The sequence below is a fragment of the Culex quinquefasciatus genome, chromosome 1 (assembly GCF_015732765.1).
Source record: "Culex quinquefasciatus strain JHB chromosome 1, VPISU_Cqui_1.0_pri_paternal, whole genome shotgun sequence".
In the NCBI taxonomy this organism is placed as follows: domain Eukaryota; kingdom Metazoa; phylum Arthropoda; class Insecta; order Diptera; family Culicidae; genus Culex; species Culex quinquefasciatus.
In genome coordinates, this window is record NC_051861.1 from 43,580,556 (window position 1) to 43,601,540 (window position 20,985).

Here is a 20,985-nt window from a genome sequence, read left to right on the forward strand (position 1 = left end):
TTTTCATATTTAAAGAAAATGCCGCCAATTTTCCCCATTTGAACATAATTTATTCGTGTTGAATTCATAACTAAATTACAAATGTAAAGTTTACACAAACCATCTGATGCATTTATATTAGTGACACAAAAGAAACAGAACAGTGTTTTACTATTTTTCCGTTTTCACTCATCTCTTAAAATCATTGATTAGTTTTGTCTAATTGCTCGCTCGTTTCAAACAGATGTAAGAAAAAAAAAACCTTAGCATTTTTTCCCTCAACTTTTTTTCGAACCTGTTCTTTCAGTGAGATGAGTATTGTAACTGTTGGTGTAATTATCGCGCGCGTTTATTAGTTGTATTTCACTTTACCACTACGTAAAAATAACCAACCAAAACCACCCCCAGCGTGTGTGTGTGTGTTGAGTAGGATAAAGGTGTAGAAATTTCGACCGCGGAAAAAAGGAAGCCAATCGGGTGTGGTGCATGAGAGGAAGTGGGAGTGTGTGTGTGTGTGTTTTTGTAGTCAAAAAACGGGAGCAAACAACAGATAGAAAAAAAAGAAAGAAAAAAGTCGCATTAGGCAAGCTGGTCCTGTCCGTTGGCGGCGTCCTGGTTCTTCATCACGTCGGGTAGATCCGGCGGCAGCGAATACGGCGTCAGATCGAGCTGTTCAAAGTCCCCGTTGTTCTCCCGGACGGCGAGGCCCAGCTGGGCGGGACACTGCGCCTTGGCCGTTTGCACCGTGATGCCGCAGTCCTGCAGCGTCCGGTCGTCCTCCATCAGTTGGTTGTCCTTGTTGTACAGACGCTGGTCCGCGAGGGGCACCTTTACGATTCCTTCGATCATGCGCTTCAGCTCGCCCACCAGCGTGGTCTCTTTGGCATCGGTGAAGATTGTGGTCTTCTTCCGTCTTATCATCATGAAAACGTCCTGCAGGGGTGGGAGCAAGAATAACGGGTTCACGAATTACATAGGGAAAACAAAAGATTTGTCTAAGTTTTCGCCTTCCTCATCTTACTGAGGAAAGGCTATAAAATCACTCGAAAATTTAATTTCTTAATAAGACCTCCTGATCAGCGAAGGTTTGCAGGCCAAGGATTGATACCTAAGAGCAGGCAATGACACTGATCTTGTTGCGTGCTCTTCGGTTGACGTCCAGGTAAGGAACATCCAGGAAGGAGCGTAACTAACTACATCCGTAGTTCTATTAGATCCTCCAAATTATCTTGATCAGAACAGTATAGCTCTGGTTCCTTGCAAGTGTCCTATTTTCTTACCTCCACGTTGGCTTGGTTTTCATGATGACCTAGCTGGTGGCCTGTGGAAACGGCTCGTAAATCTTTGACCACCGCAGGTCAGACTCGAGACGGCTAAAAGAAAGGGGCGCGACAATGTGGGAAAGGGAAGAAATTTGTGATTGTAGACGGTATTGTTTTGATTCGCAGTATGTTGAGCCAGCTGTTGTGGATGTACCTGAAACATCGCAGAACGGGGTTTCTCCTCTCTTCATTCTCAGCTACCACCTATCTCATATTTTTATTTTGTTCTACTGATTGTCACATCTTCACTGATTCTTCTATTTAATATCCATAATTTGATTTTGATTTTATTAACATTTGATTTTCTTATCTCTCAAAGCTTTTCCACTCTTTTTTTACCAATTGATACTGCTGTAACAAACTTTGTTTTTTCCTTTAAAATATACTTTTCCTTAATGTACCACTAATATCATTACTGTAATCTAAGCCTGTTGACGTTGGGGGAGGGCTGGATTTGCCGTCTTTTCAGCGAACAAGAAACACCGTTCATTTTAGTGATCTTAATTGCTAAAAGCTGTTTATTAAATATTAGTAATTTGGTTAAACTAGATATAATTTTACTCACAAAATAGGTTTCCTAACCCAACTTCATTCCCAACTTAGAGCAGCAATTTGGTGCGTTGCGAAACTGTAACAAATAATTCTTAATTTTTCCTCCTGCAGTTTACGCCCACCAACTTACTCATGAATTCTTTTCACTGACTTTTCTACAATTCAAATGCACTATCCTGATTGGACATCTCAGAATAAGTCGGCTTTAACTGAGATTAAACAGAATATCAAATTACTCGCCTACTATTCTTGTGCGTTAACTCTTCTTATTCGCTATCGCTCACCTAGATATAGACCGTTGCTCACCATCGCCTAACCCTACGTTAAGATCTTCGAGTTCGTAAGCACATCGGCAATTTCAGCGGCAACATTTCCCCGACCGTAAGAGTGGTCCAGCGTTCCGGTCCACTGTTACCTCCTCTCGTGCTAGCAGCCGATGTTACTGTTAGTTGTCCTACGAGTTGCATTGCTCTGGTACTCGAAGAACCGGCATCACTCGATGACTTCCCACCGGGATCGATTTGGAACCACTGGATCTTTTTCTGTCTAGGAAACTGACCCAGCAAAGTTCTGCTACGGTACGATCCAGACCGTCCCAGCTCACCATCTCCGATCTTTGCAGTCGAGTGTGAAACAGCAGTCATCGGTACTCCTACTTGATTCCTGTCAACATTCTTGTTGAACCACAAACGCACTATCTCATGCTGTACCTCTGGCACCACAACCGCTTCCACGACCGACTGCGACTTCCGTGAGTACTGTTGATTGATGGCTTTCGTGTATCCTGGGTTGTTGCGATCACCTTCTTGCAGCTGCAGTGGGAACATCATTCTGCCAGCTGTCACACCGCTGAACCACTTTGTACCATGGATAAACATACTTTTATCCCATGTTTCGGAATTCGGCAACACGATTTTCAGTACGAACAGTTTGTCAAGTTGTTCATGCCATGTCGCCGAGACTCCGCACATCCCCTTCTGCTGCATTGATGAACTCATTCGGCGTTCATTCTGCCCTGGTTGTCCAACCAGCTTTCTCTCTTTCTCAAAATTCTCTGCACCGGAATATTCATTCCATCGACCGATGGTGATAGACGTGCAGATGAACATTGGCTCATCGTGAGACTTGCCCTTCGGGTTTAGTCGCCCTCGCTGCGTCATCGAACAAACGACAAGCGGCGATCCAGTATCTTGCAGAGGTGGTACTTGTTGGTTTCGTCGTTCCGGCAAACGCTGCGTGTCCCGGTCCTGAAACGCTCGTTCTGGAATCGATCGCTGCTCCTGTTGATAACTGAGTTTCTGCTGTCCAGATTCCCGATTCACCATCAGCTGATCCTGAATGAGTTTCTTCGACGACACCAACCCGCCGAATTCCACCTCCAGCTGTGCTGCCACATCTTGTAAACAACTCTCAACGACGTTTGTTTTGCTCGCAGATCTTTTGTTTCTCGACAAACTGGGCTCGTTTACAAAAATACAAGAACTACTGATAGATTTGTGAGTGTTGTTGTCGTTTACACACGTTTGTACAGTAGGTGTGAGTGTGAACGGTAGTGAGCTGACGGCAGTTTTTGCTGCTTCCCAGCCTCGACATGTAGTTTCTCCCAACGATGACATCCAATCCGCGTCATTTCGGGACACACCAGCAAACGTCCTTACTGAAGTGGATTTGCCGGCTGATGGCTTGTTGCTATCCACCCCGGCACCTACTCCAGATGTCGAACCGATTGGGTTGTCCTGACCCGATTGTACTGTTGTCTTCGTTGCCTCCACCGTCGAGTTGGAAGACTCACAAAATAGTACCCGATGCTGCTCATCCTCCTTCTTATTCTCCGCACTCTGCTGTGTAATCGTGCCTCTAACCTCAAAACGTCCCGAACTCATAATCTGCTCTTCCCGTAATCGAAAGGAGTTTTCACACTCCTCTACCTTCTGCTGCAGCTCCGCTTTGGCGATTTGGTAGTCCCGTTTAATCCGCGCCTGTATCTCAAGCCATTCTCGCTGCTTCGTGGCCAACGCCTCCTGGGCAGCAAGTTGATCCTGGCGTAATTGTTGAAGTCGTGCCGCGTAAACTTCCCTGCATTCTTGGCGATACTGGTGGCTAATTTTGGTAGAACCGCTTGGCAAACTGGCGTTCCTGGTAGCGTTTGCGTCGGGCAACCCCGACCGGCATCGACAGTAGCTCCACATCGTGTACACATCCGGTGTACCGCATCTCCGGCAGGGAAGTTCCCGGCTGTTCGCGATCGGCATCTTGATCGGAACTATTTTCTTTTAGTGTTGACGTTGGGGGAGGGCTGGATTTGCCGTCTTTTCAGCGAACAAGAAACACCGTTCATTTTAGTGATCTTAATTGCTAAAAGCTGTTTATTAAATATTAGTAATTTGGTTAAACTAGATATAATTTTACTCACAAAATAGGTTTCCTAACCCAACTTCATTCCCAACTTAGAGCAGCAATTTGGTGCGTTGCGAAACTGTAACAAATAATTCTTAATTTTTCCTCCTGCAGTTTACGCCCACCAACTTACTCATGAATTCTTTTCACTGACTTTTCTACAATTCAAATGCACTATCCTGATTGGACATCTCAGAATAAGTCGGCTTTAACTGAGATTAAACAGAATATCAAATTACTCGCCTACTATTCTTGTGCGTTAACTCTTCTTATTCGCTATCGCTCACCTAGATATAGACCGTTGCTCACCATCGCCTAACCCTACGTTAAGATCTTCGAGTTCGTAAGCACATCGGCAATTTCAGCGGCAACAAAGCCTGTTTCTTGTCTCTATTTATTAACTATTGTCTAATTTTACATCTACGCTCGAAGCTAGTCCGTCCCATATGTAATTTCGTCAATTTTGAGGTAATAATGCAGTTTGGTTCAAAATCATGTAAACTATCAGAAAAACCAATAAAATATAGTACTTTGTTCTAGAAATCCGGAGAAAATCCACTTTTTCATGAAATTCTAACACTAATTATGGGCGGGACAACTTTGACACGCGTTTTTCTCGGCTTGCTGTTTTTACATATGGGACGGACAAGATTAGAGCGGCAGTACATCCAGCTTCTCATTTTTATTCTTTAAAATACAATCATCATTCTCTTACTATGAATTCTTGATTTTTTATAAAATATATTCTCTTTTACTGTTTATTGTTTTCAATCTTCTCCCTTTTCTTCTAACAAGTGAGGTTTGAGCCCTTACTCAATTTATTGAATGGTTAAAGGATTAACACAAATACTACTATTGTACTTTTGGTAAACTTTAATAACATGCTTAGGACCAAAAATTGTAACAAAGCACCGCGACAAAAGAAATAGCAACATATAAACACGACTCAACACTAGGAAAGATTTCAGGAGAAAACAATACACAGTAAAATAACAATTAGTTTTTGAATTAAAGCTAAAAATAAAACAGTTTTTGCTTTAATGAAAGTTTATAGGCACACTTTAAATGGTTAGGCGCTTATACATACATCACTCCCGGCCGAGAAAAGAAGGTGTGCATGCCTGGCACGAACACTCAAAGCGTGTTCTAGCGTGTTGCTCGTACTGACTCAGAGCAAGGGTGAGATGTAGGTGTAAGAGCAGTGCGTGTTCGTCGGGAACCTAGTGCATAAGATCGGTCAAGGCCCGTTCTTACACTGAAAATTGCGAATCGGAGTATTAGTTACTGAGATATCGACATTAGAAAATGGTAAGTTGTTTGGGTGAGACCTGGGTGATGAATAGAGAGAATGCGTACCGTGATTTTCGAATTATCACACTTTGTTTACATCTACAAAGTAGGAGGATGTTCAAGCACAAGCACTTTCAAACTTTTGGCAATATCTTGAAAACGGAGCCCTTTATCAACAAATCTGTAAAGTACTTTTCGATTGCAAATTCAATTAAGATCATTTTTTTTGGCATAAAATTTCGATTTTTTTTCCAAAAATCACTATTTTTTCACCACCATACTTCTTTATACCTCAAAAGTTGCGGGTTTTTGTCCAATAAAAAAAATAAGTATTTTGGGAAATTTAGTTTTTTTGAAAAAAAAATGATAATTAAAAAATCGGAAAATAATATTTTCCGTGTACCTATTTTTCTCAATAATAGTTCTCAACAATACCTACAACTTTGATCAGAAATTAACCGTGTTACGCTCCATACAAATTTTTTAAAATTTGTATGGAAATTTTGTTACGAGGGGGGGGGGAGGTGGTCTAAAAGTCCGATTTTTCGCGTTACGTAATAAAAGAACGCTCCCTTAGCAAAAAAAAAGTTTTGCGGTGCTGTACATTGGAATTTTATAAAAATTCAAAATATGTTTAATCCAGCCCTAACATGCTAAATATGATTATCAATGCAGAAAAATGCGCTTTAGATTGTTTTCAGTTGATTTGACTTCTATTTCATTGAAAAAATAAAGTTTTTCGAAAAAATATTTTTTTGATTTTCCGGACCAATTTGGGGGAGGGCACAATTGAATAATTATTTTAATATTAAAATATTTATAAATTTAATAACTCAACAATTTCAGGGTTGTTACGGACGGCGCGGATGGCGCGGATGGCGCGTATCGCGCGGATCTGGCGCGGATTTGCCGGCTAATTTTACTCAGGCGCGGATTTCGCGCGGATAGCAATTTTGATAAACAAAATAATTGAGAACGATAGAATTTCTTTCAAATTACAAAGGAAAATATTATTAGGAATTAAATAAATTCAATCTTTTTCGTTGAATGCGAATACATCAATTTCTAAGAAGTTGTTAATGAAGAAATTTTTCTTCTAAAAATTATTGATTGTTTTTTTTTTCATACGAAACTGAAATAATCTTCAAGGAACGATTTTTTTAAATGTATTGAGATTTGTTATATTAATTTAACATAACATTACAACTCATTATTTTTAAAACATGTACTTAACAATTCAAATAAATACCAATTTTATTAAAATTAAATTAACAAAATTAAAAAAATTACAGAATTTTAAAAAATTGAAGCTATGACACTTTTTAGATTTTTTATGTTTTTTCAATACAAAAATTTAAATTTTTAAATTTTTGGTTTATTGAAAAAAATAAAAATTCTGCTGAAATCCACTTAGAAATCTGCTAAAATCTCCGTCTAAAAGCGAAATGTAATGTTAAAATTAAAAAATAAGAAATCTGGACTTCAACAATTTGAAATAAAAAAGAAACATAATTCATAATTTGAAATTGTCAAAACTTACAGACTCAAAAAACGTGAAAAAGTACGAATTATTAAATTGAATAATTACGAAAGTATTGCAATTGATTTTTTTGTTAATTTTAATTTTTTTTAAAGTTCTTAAGTTATCAAATTATTAAATTATTAATTTAATTAATTATTAAATTAATAAATTATTAAATTTTTAAATAATTAGATTTTTAAATAATTAAATAATGAAATTATGAAATTATGAAATTCTTAAATTTGTAATTATTAAATTATTAAATTCTTAAATTTGTAATTATTAAATTATTAAATTATTAAATTATTAAATTATTAAATTATTAAATTATTAAATTATTTAATTATTAAATTATTAAATTAACAAATTATTAAATTATTAAATTATTGAATTATTAAATTATTAAATTATTAAATTATTAAATTATTAAATTATTAAATCATTAAATTATTAAATTAATAAATTATTAAATTATTAAATTATTAAATTATTAAATTATTAAATTATTAAATTATTAAATTATTAAATTATTAAATTATTAAATTATTTAATTATTAAATTATTAAATTTTTAAATTATTAAATTATTAAATTATTAAATTATTAAATTATTATTAATTTTTTTTGCTGTTGTTTTTAGTTCGGATCATTTTTGGAGTCATATTTTTGTTTAGAGAAATTTAGAGAAGAAAATAATAGATATTTCGTTAAATTATTAAATTATTAAATTTTTAAATTATTAAATTATTAAATTATTAAATTATTAAATTATTAAATTATTAAATTATTAAATTATTAAATTATTAAATTATTAAATTATTAAATTATTAAATTATTAAATTATTAAATTATTAAATTATTAAACTATTAAATTATTATATTATTAAATTATTAAATTATTAAATTATTAAATTATTAAATTATTAAATTATTAAATTATTAAATTATTATATTTATTAAATTATTAAATTATTAAATTATTAAATTATTAAATTATTAAATTATTAAATTATTAAATTATTAAATTATTAAATTATTAAATTATTAAATTATTAAATTATTAAATTATTAAATTATTAAATTATTAAATTATTAAATCATTAAATTATTAAATTATTAAATTATCAAATTATTAAATTATTAAATTATTAATTTTTTTTGCTGTTTTTTTAGTTCGGATCATTTTTGGAGTCATATTTTTGTTTAGAGAAATTTAGAGAAGAAAATAATAGAAATTTCGTGTTTCGATTTTCCAGAGTAAAGTTTTGGCGAGAAAGTAGTAAATCCCTAAATTTTATAAATTGGTGATTTATTTTATGGTTTTAATTTTTTTAAATTTTCGAATTTAATTTTTTTTCCTGAATTTGTTTTTAAAGCAACGATATTAAAAGTGTTGCAAAAAATGCTAATATTGTTTCAGAAATTGAAAAAAGGGTTCCATTTGGTACAGGTGGGATATGAATCCACAACTTATCAACGGTACTGATCCAAATGCCTTCTGTATTATTCTTTTTTCGTTTAAAATTTCATTCATTGTGTTACCCTCTTCTTTGTTTGTCGCGATTTTTTTTATATGGCGCGGATTTCGCGTATATTGGGTTTTGGGGTCGGCGCGGATCTGGCGCGGATTTTTTCTCGACATTTCCGTAACAACCCTGCAATTTTAAAATTCAAGAGCTGAAAAGTTTTAGAAATTACAAGTCGAAACTATTTTCCAAAAATTCCAAATTTTAGGCATGATCTTCCATATTCAATAAAACATTATTTCCGCCACAAAAAACAAACATAACTTCTTTTGAAATCATCGAAATCACCAACGTCTATATAACCCGAGATATCACCCTGCTGTCATTGGAGGGGAAGCTTTGTTATGATTCGTTTTTCTTCGCCGAATGTACATGGCGCCTTTTGCAAGTGGAGGGGAAGGGGGAGGGGAATGTATGTGGCGTATTTTAATGATGTTTTTTTCTTCACGAGGTTCATGTAGTCTTTTATTTGACAGGATGACAGGACTATATAAACAGGCACATGATGCCTATTGAAATCTTGCCGGCCATTTCTAGTTTTAGAATTCAAGAATTTCTGCGCAACATTTCTTGACCGCGTTCCTTCCTATCAGCTACTGAGCTTTTAGGGATACCTACAACTTGACAGGTGAAATAAATTTAATTATTATTTATAATAAAGTTCAATAAAATACACATAATTCAAAAGCAACATTCAAACTTGAGCTCTTTTTTTTTGGTCAAGCTAAAATTTAATGGGGATAATATCATCAAAACAAGTAATTACTTTTATGTTTGTAAAAATCCAATAATTTTTAATTCTACAGTTTCTCGGAATCCGTAAGTCGTTAAACTTCAATTAATTAATTTAATTAAAGTTAGAATCTGAAGATGCAGAGTTCCTAGTGCTAAATAAAAGTGGAATTTTCAGTGCATTTAATTTCAGTTATGCTTTTCCAGCATTTTCTAAAATTTATATGAATAATTGTTTTGAGAACCCAACTAAGTTTCTTTCTTTCTTTCAATCCCAAATGACACTCCTCGCCTAATCAAGGGTTAACAGAAGCCTCGACGAAGAAAGGTGTTGCCGAAACTTCCACCGTCCACGCATTTGTCGTTCAAAGTTCATTCGTCATCGTCACCATCACACCGGTCGACGAAGACTTTTATCAGCGAGGAACGATGAGGTGATGAGGACCACCCGGCGCCAGGCCAGCGTTCGTGAGGGAGAATTTTCTTCTTCTCTCGATCAGCCAAACCGGCGCGGCGGCGAGCAGACCATAATCCGTCACTTTACCCTGATAAATGCGCGGAGATAACAACAACATAACACTTACCATTTTGCCCTTCTTGGTGTAGCCGGGAGCTCTGCTGATGCTTCGTTCGTCACCCCACGCTGCGGTCGATTGTCGGTGATCCTGGATCTCCTCTGTGGACACTACCACGAATCTTCGTCGTCGTTCGGCCCCGTCCGGAAGGTTGATCTACGCTCGAATCGATACACCGCACCGATCCCTACGAATGTTTCGAAACAGTCAACGTAAACAGTCCACGACGGGGGCCACTCGGTTCCGGAGCCGGGGGGAGAGGGAATCGTTACCGATTATGCCGATTATTGGCCAGATTGGCTCGATGACGAACGGAACACGCAAGAATTACCTGTTTGTAGCTGGGCGACAGTTCGACAATTTTTTGATGGCTGTCTGCTTCTTTTCACTTTTGACGTTTTGACCTGCAACACGTTCAAGGTGGCGTAAAGAGAGAGGTGCAGTACACTCTAGGCTGCAAAATTTGATGGTTTGAACCATTTTGGTTTCTGGCGAGGTTATCGGGGATATCGAAAAATTAAAAAGAGAGACTAGAAGAGAGATGTTAGCCGGCAACATAGAGTGAAGCTTTCGCAGCTGTTATCAAGATGCATACCATGGTAAACTAACAGAAGCTGGACAGAAAGTTTGTAGGGGAACAGCATCTAGCTCCATCGTGCCCGTGATCGTGCATCTATCGAGAAATTAAAAAAGATAGATGTGAGCCGGTAACATGGAGTGAAACTTTCGCAGCTGTTATGGTAAACTTCACAGCAGCTTGACAGAAACTGTAACTCCATGTTGCACTTTTAATTTCTCGATAATGTTGTAATATCATCACTATTTGATGTTCTCTCAAAATCAGAAGTACCCCTCAAAAAGGGTTCTATCTACCCTTTATCTGTCAACACAAGATAAACAAACTCTTTTCGAGGATTACTTCCACCCTTTTTTAAGTTTACCTGTCGTTACCCTTTTGCAAAGGGTTGCCATCGTGGGGTGAGATTGGGTCATATATGCTGATTATGATATTCTCGCTGATACTTGGTTCGATATTATGCGCATATGATACGCCGTATGCGATAAACTGGAGCATGAGCATGAGCATGAGAGCATGAGCATGAGAGATCACCCATGGTTGCCCCTCCGTTGCTGAACAGAACCGTAATATCCTTTCAGCACTACTGATTATAGGCTTCGACGATCTAGTGGTGTTTCCCTTATCAACAGCATGTATGAATGCGCTGAAAAGATAAAACACCATGATTGCTAAAGCTAGATCAGTTGCGAATAGGTAACAGTCATTGGCCACCAACGGCGCCCGCCATGTCAGTTTGTAGACCTCGATTTTAAGGGACGGGAATGTTAGTTAGCGCAGGTTGCTACTAGGGCAGCTGATTTACTCTGTGCTTACACCCCACGAGCGCCAGGAACCTGAAAACTTGTTAGTAGGATAGGGTGTTTGGTCAGGATTCATTATAGAAGATGATGATGCGACCCAAAATCATAGTGTTTGTTGAACGGTATTTTGTATTATTCTCAAGGCAAGCAATCGGAGGCTGCGGATGAGACATTTCCCGTTTATCTGTTGTTAAATTTTAAATGAAATGGTCTAGTCTTAGACAGCCGGCTGTGGAAAGATAGAACCAAAATCATTTGTAATTAAAACTGAAGGGTTAAACAGTGTAATTTTTAACTTGAGATGATTTCACGAGTTTTGAATGATTGATGTTTAGTGAGGTACTGATTAACTTTGCGAACGACGAGTTACGATGTATCGAGATGAAATGGTATGATAGGGTTTTGTTGTTGTTGCACATCGACAACGGACGCGAAAAATTTACCAACCCGACGAAAAGGCATCGCAAGTCGAACTGACTGTCATCGGGACAGTCAAAGCCAGCCGCACCTTCACACGCACACACGCACGCGAAAAAAAAACGAAAAACACACTGCGACGGACGCGAAAAATTTTGCGACCCAACGAAAAGGCATCGCAAATCGAACTGGCTAACTGTCATCGGGACAGCCAAAGCCAGCCGCACCTTCACACGCACACACGCACGCGAAGAAAAAAACGAAAAACACACTGCGACGGACGCGAAAAATTTTGCGACCCAACGAAAAGGCATCGCAAATCGAACTCGATACGCCGTATGCGATAAACTGGATGTGATTAACCGGATTAACCCAAAGGGCATTTCACTTCTGATATTACACCAATATGAAGCCAATATTGGAGTCGATACGGTATGCAGCCAAGGAATACTGCGTGAGTATTATTCGCGTATGATATTTACGCTGATATTTGGGTAGATATGACCTCAAATGCGACGAATATGGGGTCTATATCGTCAATACGGTATGCAGACAATGAGAATATTATGTGCGTATGATACGCGTACGCAGTATACTCGAAGTGATTAACCCCTATAGTTCGCCTTGGCGTGAGTACATTACTCCGTGCCACGAAAGTTGCAAAGTCATCTTCCATCGCAGTGACAGAGTCAGAGATAGCGATTTTGACAACCGCACCACTACATACTCAATTGCGATTACCTTATGGTTTTTCGTGTTTTTGGAAAAAATGTCCTGCCAGCGAGTTTGTACTGTCCATGTTTACGCTATGTCGACCAATTTTGACAGCTACACAACGAAACGTCAACACTTTTTCCCATCTCCACCTGTTTTGGCTGCAATCACCTTGGCTGTTAGTCGACATTCGCTCGCTGTCGCTGCTGAGCTGACACACACAGAAGAGGAGAGGAACAAGAAGAAAGAGCAGTGGCAGTGTAGAAAATTTTTGATCCGAAAAATATAGGGAAACGAAATACTTAAAAATTGTGCAAATTGTGTGCGCCCGCGGTCCCAAAGTCGGTGGCCCCCGCGAGTACCCGTTGCGGCCCGGTAAGCGAGCCCGGAAGTGGCCCCGCGGACGGCGCAAAACGTGGCCCTTTGGCACTGCATGACTCTGGAACAAAAAAGAAAGAAAAAATTAAGTCGAACGACGTCGCGGAGTGAAAAAAATACGAGTCGAGTCGTGGAAAAGTTAGGCGCTGAAAAGAGTGCGGTCAGCAGGTTCTTCAGGTTGCGCGCGCGGAATCGGAATCGATCCGTTGCCGTCGAAAGTGCGGACTACATCCCTCGGAACGGTTCCCGGAAGGTTCAGGGGGTCCAGGTTACGGAGGAAGCTCGGTGAGTACGGTTTTGTTCCGTCCCATTTTACGCGCATACACAAACACACATGCATACACACATTTAAACATTGCCCTGTAGGAGGAGTAACTTATGCTGGCCACACAGCGTAGAATCCGTGTTCCGTGATGGTTCTCTGAATTGTTACGTCGTCGAACAGCAAGTGCTGGTGGATACTCTTGGGTTTAATACACACACATGCATACGTACAGTCTTACTTATTGGGATTTACGAAAGGGTTATTAAAACTGAAGGCCTGGTCTTCTGGAATTTACTCTTATTTTAGGAATTCATCATTATATATTTTCATAAAGCTTAAACTTGTTTTTATGCTTTGTATACCATAAAACAAACATAATCTTCAGCCTAAAAATATATAACAAAAAAACCTAGTCCTTTAACATATAGCTAAAAAATTCGCTTCGAGCAAAATTTACAACACACAGTAGAGAGTGAAAAATTATCACCTTTTCCCGCTGCCAGAGGCGAAGGGGAATCATAAGTCTGTAATGATATTTATATTTTGAGCCAGCTTGAAAATTGGTTGATTACACATCAAGCAGCGAGAGACCGACCAGACCGTCTCATAGATGTAAAATAAGTGAACTGAAAAAATAAACCTGAAATTCGCAGAAATCAGTGCCAATCTGATGCTGTGATAATTTTTAAAGTAATTTTGCCATCTTCACTGTATAAGGCTATAATCATGCTCTAAAAACATATCGTTCGATAAGCCATCAAAAGAAGTTTCTAAGGAGTCCAATAGTTTAAATATCTGTCAAGCCTATACTAAGATATATAACACCCTCATTGGTTTTTATGACACATTCTCCGGGTTAGTTTACCAGCTGTACCAGATGTTGTCTTTGGATTCTTTACAGTTTAAATCTTGTAAAACCATTTTTTACAATCATTCAAAAATGTACATATTCTCGGATTAGTGGCATAACCTTAACTTTTGAGTGTAACAGCAATACACAGCATTTAAAATAAATCTGTATCCTTTCCAAATCTATTTGATGTTAAAGTTAGTTGCAATTTTCAAGTAAGAGTAATGCTGTCAATAAATTTTGATTGATATAGAATACTAGGCATTCTTTTATGTCAAATTGTCCATAGAGTTTCGATCAATCAAGAATGCGATGATATCGGACAAAACTCGTTGATCTGTTGAACTAACGGTTTTTCGGATTCTGGTTGTATCGACCATTGTTGCGAATCGAGGATCTACTGGAGATTTGACGGTCAAATAGAGCCTAACATTTCAAAAGGACACACAGGTGTGAACAGGATTGTGTCTCTTTCACTCAAACGATAGTTTACATAAGGTATGATAGGGATACACTCTTGTTTGCAAAGCTTGTGTGCCCTAATGAAATGGAAGGCACGAAATAGTCGTATTAACGAGTGTTCAACTAGTAAAATATGAAAATTTCATTATTCTATATTGTTTTTGGAAGCAGCAAGACAGGTTTTAAAACTAGGTAAAGAAATGTTTGGCTTTGTAATTGGGTGTATCCCATTTGCCATAAAGCCATTTGGCATAATGCCGTTTGGCATAATGCCGTTTGGCATAACGCCGTTTGGCATAATGCCGTTTGGCATAATGGACGATTGGCATAACGGTCATTTGGCATAATGGCCATTTGGCATAATGGTCATTTGGCATAATAATGTTAAAATTTCAAAATAAAGTTAATATTGGAATTGCTTTAAGAAGACCAAATTAGGTTGTGACAACTGCCGGTGAAAGCTGTTTTTTTTTTCTTTAAGATTTTTTTTTCTTGATTTGAAACCTGCTGGCTATGGGTGCCCAGAACATGAAACGTTTGTTCAAAACGTTGCTCCACATGCTGAATATTGTTCCCAGGGCTATTTTAAGCCATTGAGCCAAATATGTTTGACATTTATAAAGGTTAATATTTCCTTTAAAGAAAGGGACACTTTCTAGACTTACTGTGTGTTTGTGTATGTGTGTGTGCAACCAATCAAACGGGACCACGCGGCCGCTTCTTACAAATTGAGTTGTTTCCATGTATTTTAGATTTTTTATTCTATACATGCAAATAACTCGCATAGGCATTTGGAAGGTGTTAGCTCTGCCGAGCTTCGGTGACCCATTTCTACGCTGGCTAGCCAAGCGCGAGGTACCTCCGCTGAACCGACAAGCCCCGCCCTAAAGAACGGTTGCATCAATTTGAACCAAACGTTATTCAGAACTTCCGGACCCTCGTCAAATGGACAAAGATCCAGCGCGTATATAATTGTTAGCAGTAACAGTATTCCTAATTTCAGTCATAGCTCATAACGCCGCGAATCTGGACGGGGGATCGAACCTCGCCTTGAGCAATTTTGATTTTTGTTCATGATTAGGCATTTCAAGAATTTATATTTCCTTAACTTTCTCGTTGGGAGCAGATGGGAATCGAACCCAGAACTATTCGCTTATAAAGCGAACACCGTAACCAGTCAGCCACGGCCGCTCTTGCAACACTTGAAAATTAAATAAGGATGCAAAAAGGAAATTCCTCACCGGGTTTGAACAACACGATCTCGAACAGCTGTTCTATGCCGCGGAAAGCACAAATCCAAATCCCTCAGCTCCACCTAGTTGTACATATTGGCCAACTTCCACTAGTCTTCTTCAGACCAAAATTTGATAGCAATCGCCACCCAGCGCCGTCCGTTATAAAACTGTCCGTAAGGCGAATTTAGTAATTTACTTGGTTGATGGCCGGCGCGGACAAAACAGTTTCCTTCTTCACCAGGTTCACAAGTTTTAAAACATTCACAAACCGTTCGAATAATTTTGAAGACATTTAAATTTTGTCTCAAACATTAAAAAATGAAAACTCCATGTAAATGACAGGAGCACAAAAATTTGCGTCCGACCCGCAGCGCGACCTACTTCGATCTTCACTTTCTAGACTTACGGCAACTGCACAGAAAAAAAGTTGAATTTTGGAGGTTGAAAATTTGGTTGGTTGAATATAACCCCTTTTCTGAGTAATATTACCTAAAAAAAAGGAAAAATGTGAACCTGATCAGATAAGCATGATGAATATTCACCAATTTCTTATGTAAAATTAATATTTATTTTTTTGACACAAAATCCATCACCATTTCCTGATGAATATTACCATAACTTATTTTGTGTGCACTGAAAAAAAGTTGAATTTTCCTTCTAAAGCTGAATTTTCTTCATTAATCAGGGGAAAATGCGCTTCAGCTGTGGTCACATCTCAAGCGAGTTTTCCCTTCTTTTTTAAAAATATTCACCTATATCAGCAGTCAAAGAGTTTTCCCTTCTTTAAAGAAGGGAAAATTCAATTTGTATCAGCAGTCAAGAGAGTTTTCCCTTCTTTAATGAAAGGAAAATTCAACTCATGTTAGTAGTTATCTCAAGTCAAAGAAAGTTTTCACTTCTTTAAAGAAAGGTGCTTTACATTTCAAATAAAAATCTCACTTTTGTGTTTTGTGAATAAATAAACAAAATGTGTGAATTTTGCGGGCATTTCAGGGCCCCATATGAACTAAGCCTGAATCCCAAATATGAGCTTGATTGGTTGTGACAGGACCTGGCGCTTTGACTTTAAAATTTAAATGGGATAATCGGTGCGTTTTGGCTTGAGTTTTGAGTCCCTTAATGATTTTTGAATTTTCCATAAACCTCATGAGCTCATAGTTCGTGTTCTAGGGAACAACCCAGGAACAACCAGGGAACCGAAGAGTGCGAAATGATTCGTCAAAAATTAAGAATGTTACAGAATTTACTACACCACTGCTGAAAACTTCAACTTTTTCTTTAAGCTCTTCTGGCAGCACTTGCTGCTACTGCAGAAAAGATTGAGGCAGGCGTCGCGACTCTCATGTAACCACCCACTGAGAATTTTGCTTGAGCCTCGACTCGATTCAGGCTCGATCTCAAACCAGATCGACTCGAGGCTCGAGCCAAAATTCTCAGTGGGCAGGCAATCAAAAGTTGAAATTATCAGCGGTGGTGTTATAAATTCTGTAACATTCAAAAAAGTGCATCGTTTTCTAAATGTCAAGCTTTAAACTGTACTAAAAACTGCTGTCCTCATTCAAACTGTACTGCCGATTGATCCCAGTCTATGAAAGTGAAATAATTTTGAAAATTTAATATCATTATGCCAAATGACAATTATGCCAAACGTCCATTATGCCAAATGGCATTATGCCAAACGGCATTATGCCAAATGGCTTTATGCCAAATGGGATACACCCAGTTTTCTCAGAAAAAAGGCCTCAAGATTTATGTTCCCTTGACAAGTTCATCTTTAATTTTCCAGTAAATTTATTTGATTTCCTTTAAATTTGAAATACATCATAGGTTCCCTTTGTATAAATCTAAAATTAGTTTTAGATTAAATCATGCTTCTTTGCTATGGATGTTTCTGTTGTATAATATGATATTTTTACTTGGCGAATTTGTTTTTTTTTTTTTAATATAACAAATTGTTTGCTCTACAGCAGCAGCTCTGAACATTTGGTACACGTACCCCTGCACTATGGGGTATTTCCATATAAGCGAGCGGCCAAAAATATTTTTTTGCTTTTTTAGGACTTTTTTGTGTTGTTTGTACTTAGTATAATGAAAACAAATGAATTTTGATATTTTTCAAAAAAAAAGTTTAATTTTCGATTTTTTCATATCTAGAGTACTTTTTCAAAAGGTCCTATGCGCCAAAAGTAAACAAACTGAGTTATTCAATGCATGACGTTCTGCATATTCGAAACTACACTATCCTCGAACCCGATTTCTTCTAAGTATTTAATTTTTAAAATTATTAGCGAAATGCAAAATAACCTATGAGCATTCTCTTGAATTTTCAAACAAAATAATTTACGTCGTTTTACCTCTCAGTGTCCTATGTGCATTCAGTAAAATGATGCACATACCACAATAACAAATCAACCTATGTACAATTTTAAATATATTTCAATCATTATGCACATACGCTAATAGAATAACGACGTATGCTGGGGGGGGGAGGGGGGGGGGGGGCTATCGAAACACTTGTTTATAACCGTTAAATAACATTTTTACCGAAAACTTTAAAAAACGATAGATTAAAAAATGTAGTATGTGCGCTCACAGCACGATAGGCGGATAAGATAATTTACCATGTCAAATTATCCTATGCGCCAAAGTAAACAATAATGATTGTTTACATTGGCGCATTGGTTAATTTGGCATCGTAAATTATCCTACCCGCCACCCATCTGACAGTAGGCTCATCGGGAAATAACGGCTTCTCTCGCAATGCCATATGAATATAGTCCAATGCGTTAAGTCTTATGTGCAAAAATTGTTCTATGCAACGTGTTCTATGTGCACTCACAGGTTGTATGAACCAAATTGCGTCAGAACTAAGTGTAATCTTGTCTTTTATATAATTCCGAAATGTACACTTGAAAAGCATTACTCCAGACCCATTTGGGCGTTTTCAGAATCGAAAAATACCCAAGCGTGTTTAAATGGGATTTAAAAATGTGCACCTAAACTTTATCATCAAATTTCTCAGATTGAGGTTTTTGCACATAGGACCTTTTGAAAAAGTACTCTAGATATATTCGAGATTTTTTTAAAAGGTCCTATCAACATATGAAAGACAATAGTTTATAGGACCTTAAACAAAACTCTAGCCTTATTGATAATCAAGTTTGAATTGAGGAAAACCCGGAAAACTGCCTTTTTAAATCAAACTCACAGTTAAATAAAAATAAAAATGTCTAGTTAACAAAAAGTTGTTAAAATTCCGTACAAATCCTTATTATGCGAGAAAATTCCGGCCTGTTAAAAAACCGCGAAGATTGTCGAAAATCCGTATGGTAAGGAAAAAATCCGTACAGTTGGTAGCCTTAGACATGATACAGATAAAATACAGTTTTATTTTAAAGAAAATATAGATCTCCCATAAAAATTCCAAAACAAACACATATTTTTATGATTCTAAATACATAACTTTTTAATTTCAATTATTGTAGTACAGGATCTGGTCTGGTTTCACAATCTGGGCATGAAGGTCCATAATTTATCGGTTCATGGGACATCCGGGGATTCTGGGTCGAGATTAAGGGCATCTCCACCGCAGAGATCTAATTGCGTGGCAAACCTATCGGTTGGATCCCCAGTTTTAGCTTTGCTCCGTAGCTAATACACGTTTCCGCACCGCTAGGAGCTAATTTGGCTACTGAATCAAGCCCACCGCGGGGATCTAATTTATTCATTTTCCAATTTTAGCCGTTTAGTTGACAAAAATCAATGAAACTATGTTCTAGTATGATAGAACATGCTTCCAATTGCATTATATGTCCTTATTGTTTGCTTACATCTATGAAATATCATTTTCAAATTTTTAAAAGAGTTCATCTGATTAGCTCCCGACATGTTTGCACCCCAACATTCGCACCGCGGGTAGCAAAGCTAAAGCTAAATTAGCCTTCGAGTTCATTCAGCGAAGAAAAAGTTCATCGGGGATCCGTCGAGTAGCCAAGATAGGTGCTCGAGAAGTCCCCGAGCTGCGGGTGGCAAATTTTTTCAGCGATTTTTTGAATTATTTGTATTTGTTTTGGTTGAAGATGCATTTATTTTGATTATCAAATTTTAATAAATATTAAAGAAATGAGTTATTTGGTTCAAAACGACTTTATTCAATTGAAAAATTGTGGAATTTATGTTTATTTTGGTATTTTTAAATAAAAAATAATCAATCACCTATGTTTGATATAAGCAAACCATCACAAAAAAATTAAACATGAATGTTCAAAATTTATAAAATAACTGAACCGATTTGAACATTTTTAAATAATTTATTAAAATATAAATATAGGGCAGGGAGTAAAATAAAAATACGAATACATTTTTTATTATTATTTTTTTTTTTCATTTGATTTAAAAATATTTTGAATAGTAGTACCGTAAAGGCTAATACGCAGATTGGAAGGAACGCAAAACTCCATGTAAAAAATGGTCAGGGAAAGGGCAACGAAAAGATGTTTCTTAAATGGTACGCAACTAAAAAGTAACAAAAACGAAAAGTGGCGTTTGACGTTTCTTCGCACGGTGCTTGTTTGCAATAAGAATCGAAGAATTGGAATTTTCCTTTTTGAATGCGACTGAAAATTACAAACGTATGGATAATCTTGTACAGGATATAATAATATTGAAAATCCCCGCCTTGAGATTCGGCAGAATTTTGAAATTAAAGGGACAGATATAGTTTTATGGTCGAAATGGGTTAAAAAAAGTAGTTGTCTTTATAGCTGTCGGCAGACATGTCGGCCACTATTGCTAGTACCAACCAGCAACCTCTGGATTGTGTGTCCAGTGCGCTGTCCTTCGATCCACACGGACGGGATCGAAATGAAGTAAACCAGAGTGAAAAAAAACTTGACAATTATCATACAAATATCTATTTTCTGACTGAAAAACTCAATAATAAAAAATCTCAAATTTGGAAATTCAAAATTAAAAATATGCAGAATTGAATAATAATTTTAATATTAAAGTAATTAATTAATTAATTAATAGTAAAGTAAGAGCTCAAAAATTAATAAAAAAAAAAAAACAGAAATTACAAGTCGAAATTCCAAAAGCTTAAAACTCTGGAATTTAGAAATTCGAAAATAAAAATTTACGAAAAAAAATTACTATTTTCATCAAAAATACAAAAAAATGAATTCAAAACCAGGAATTTGAAAATTTAAGAAATTAAGAATTTAAAAATCGGGGAATTTAAGAATTTAAGAATTTAAGAATTTCAGAATTTAAGAATTTAAGAATTTAAGAATTTCGGAATTTCAGAATTTCAGAATTTAAGAATTTCAGAATTTCAGAATTTAAGAATTTAAGAATTTAAGAATTTAAGAATTTAAGAATTTAAGAATTTA

General features: G+C 36.7%; 3 protein-coding genes across 10 annotated transcripts in view; 1 reads left to right on the forward strand and 2 right to left on the reverse strand.

Moving 5' to 3' along the window:
• Positions 1–28: 28 nt before the first annotated feature.
• Positions 29–10,347, reverse strand: LOC6033712 (elongin-B). Of its 3 annotated transcripts, none has more exons than XM_038261293.1 (3): positions 10,226–10,347; positions 9,904–10,081; positions 29–912 (listed from the first exon to the last, which is right to left on the reverse strand). In XM_038261293.1, exons 2-3 carry the CDS (start codon positions 9,904–9,906, stop codon positions 559–561), a joined length of 357 nt encoding a protein of 118 aa, XP_038117221.1. In that variant the 5' UTR covers positions 9,907–10,081; positions 10,226–10,347; the 3' UTR covers positions 29–558. The 3 variants fall into 3 exon arrangements, with proteins under 3 accessions (XP_038117221.1, XP_038117232.1, XP_038117226.1); XM_038261304.1 differs by having other exon boundaries at positions 10,167–10,290; XM_038261298.1 differs by lacking the exon at positions 10,226–10,347 and having other exon boundaries at positions 9,904–10,160.
• LOC119769293 lies at positions 1,577–4,756 on the reverse strand. 4 transcript variants are annotated; one of them, XR_005278305.1, is made up of 4 exons: positions 4,538–4,756; positions 4,267–4,462; positions 1,867–4,215; positions 1,577–1,815 (listed from the first exon to the last, which is right to left on the reverse strand). XR_005278305.1 is itself a non-coding variant. In XM_038261274.1 (2 exons), exon 2 carries the CDS (start codon positions 4,103–4,105, stop codon positions 2,177–2,179), a length of 1,929 nt encoding a protein of 642 aa, XP_038117202.1. In that variant the 5' UTR covers positions 4,106–4,215; positions 4,267–4,756; the 3' UTR covers positions 1,577–2,176. The 4 variants fall into 4 exon arrangements, 1 of the variants encoding a protein (XP_038117202.1); XR_005278303.1 differs by having other exon boundaries at positions 4,267–4,756; XR_005278304.1 differs by having other exon boundaries at positions 1,867–4,756.
• Positions 10,348–12,591: 2,244 nt separating the features above from the next.
• The window catches only part of LOC6033710 (serine-rich adhesin for platelets), a 44,682-nt gene continuing 36,288 nt past the window's right edge, over positions 12,592–20,985 (forward strand). For 2 of the 3 annotated variants that reach the window (XM_038249200.1, XM_038249204.1), the window contains exon 1: positions 12,592–13,072. The gene's annotated coding sequence lies outside the window, so the exon portion shown is untranslated. The remainder of the gene's footprint in view (positions 13,073–20,985) is intronic. The other variant, XM_038249201.1, reaches the window with a different exon arrangement.

Coding starts and splice junctions, on each gene's coding strand:
- LOC119769293 (XM_038261274.1), bottom strand. CDS start 4,105: ATGCCGATCGCGAACAGCCGGGAACTTCCCTGCCGGAGATGCGGTACA.